The 1,081-nt window shown below is 55.8% G+C and overlaps 1 protein-coding gene across 2 annotated transcripts in view; it reads left to right on the forward strand.

Moving 5' to 3' along the window:
• The window catches only part of BCL3 (BCL3, transcription coactivator), a 7,295-nt gene that overhangs the window by 4,515 nt on the left and 1,699 nt on the right, over window positions 1–1,081 (forward strand). For both annotated transcript variants that reach the window (XM_027860726.1, XM_027860727.1), the window contains exons 5-6: window positions 425–513; window positions 708–785. In XM_027860726.1, the coding sequence (XP_027716527.1) occupies window positions 425–513; window positions 708–785 (167 nt within the window). The remainder of the gene's footprint in view (window positions 1–424; window positions 514–707; window positions 786–1,081) is intronic.

Raw genomic sequence — 1,081 nt, forward strand, 5'->3', positions numbered from 1 at the left:
GAAGGGCCCTTAGAACATGGAATGTCAGACCTGGGAAGGCCCTTAGAACAGGGAATGTCAAAGCTGGGAGGGCCCTTAGAACATGGAATATTAGAGCTGGGAGGGACTTCAGAACATAGAATATCAGAGCTGGGAGGGCCCTTAGAATGTCAGAGGTAGGTAAGAACCTGGAACCCAGGATGTTAAGAACAAAGAATGAAAGGTCAGGTAGAAGGGACCTTGGAAATCACCTCCTCTCAGAGTTCAGGAACTTAGAATCCATGCCCAGAGAAGGGGCTGTCCCTAGGGCCTGCAGAGCCAGGACCAGTCTCCAGCTTTCTTCTCCCTCTATTTCATCTCTCTAAGACCCAGTGATGGGGGCTAGGGAGATGAAGGGAGGGGGCAGGGCTTCCCTCATCTCTGCTTCTGGTCCTGCCTCACCCAGGGCTGACCCCCCTGCATGTCGCTGTAAACACAGAAGACAGAGAAACTGTGCTGCTGCTGTTGGACCGAGGAGCCGACATCGATGCTGTGGTGAGTGGCACAGGAGGCAGGGGAGGGGAGGGTCCAACTGCCAGCCCCTTCCCCAAGTTGGCAGGGTCTTGGGAGGGGGCTCCCTAGGGCGGCTGAGCCCCAGAGCCCAGGGCAAGGAGAGGTCTGAAGAGTGGACTGGACGCAGCAGGCCGCAGGGCATCCAGTGCCTCTCCTCTCTCCTCTTCCCTGCCCAGGACATCAAGAGTGGCCGCTCCCCACTCATCCACGCAGTGGAAAACAACAGCCTGGCCATGGTGCAGCTACTGCTGCAGGTGAGACAGAGACCTGGCTGCCCCCAAACCTGGGCCTCCTTTGTCCCCTTCACTACAATCTAACACGATGATTAAGCATCTGCTAATTACAAAGCTCTGTGCTTGTTGCTAGGGGTATGGAGTTAACAAGAAGCAGGCCCTGCCCTCAGGAGCTTCCATTCTACCCGTATAAGAACAAGGACATGAGCTTTATATACATTATTCCCACCCCAGTATTGCACCTGTCTCCCTTCTCTGTACCCATCTCCAGTCTCTGGCCCCCATCTGTCCCCCAGGGTCTCTGGCCCCTTTCCCCA

The sequence above is a fragment of the Vombatus ursinus genome, unplaced genomic scaffold (assembly GCF_900497805.2).
Source record: "Vombatus ursinus unplaced genomic scaffold, bare-nosed wombat genome assembly UNPS02014239.1, whole genome shotgun sequence".
Taxonomy (NCBI): domain Eukaryota; kingdom Metazoa; phylum Chordata; class Mammalia; order Diprotodontia; family Vombatidae; genus Vombatus; species Vombatus ursinus.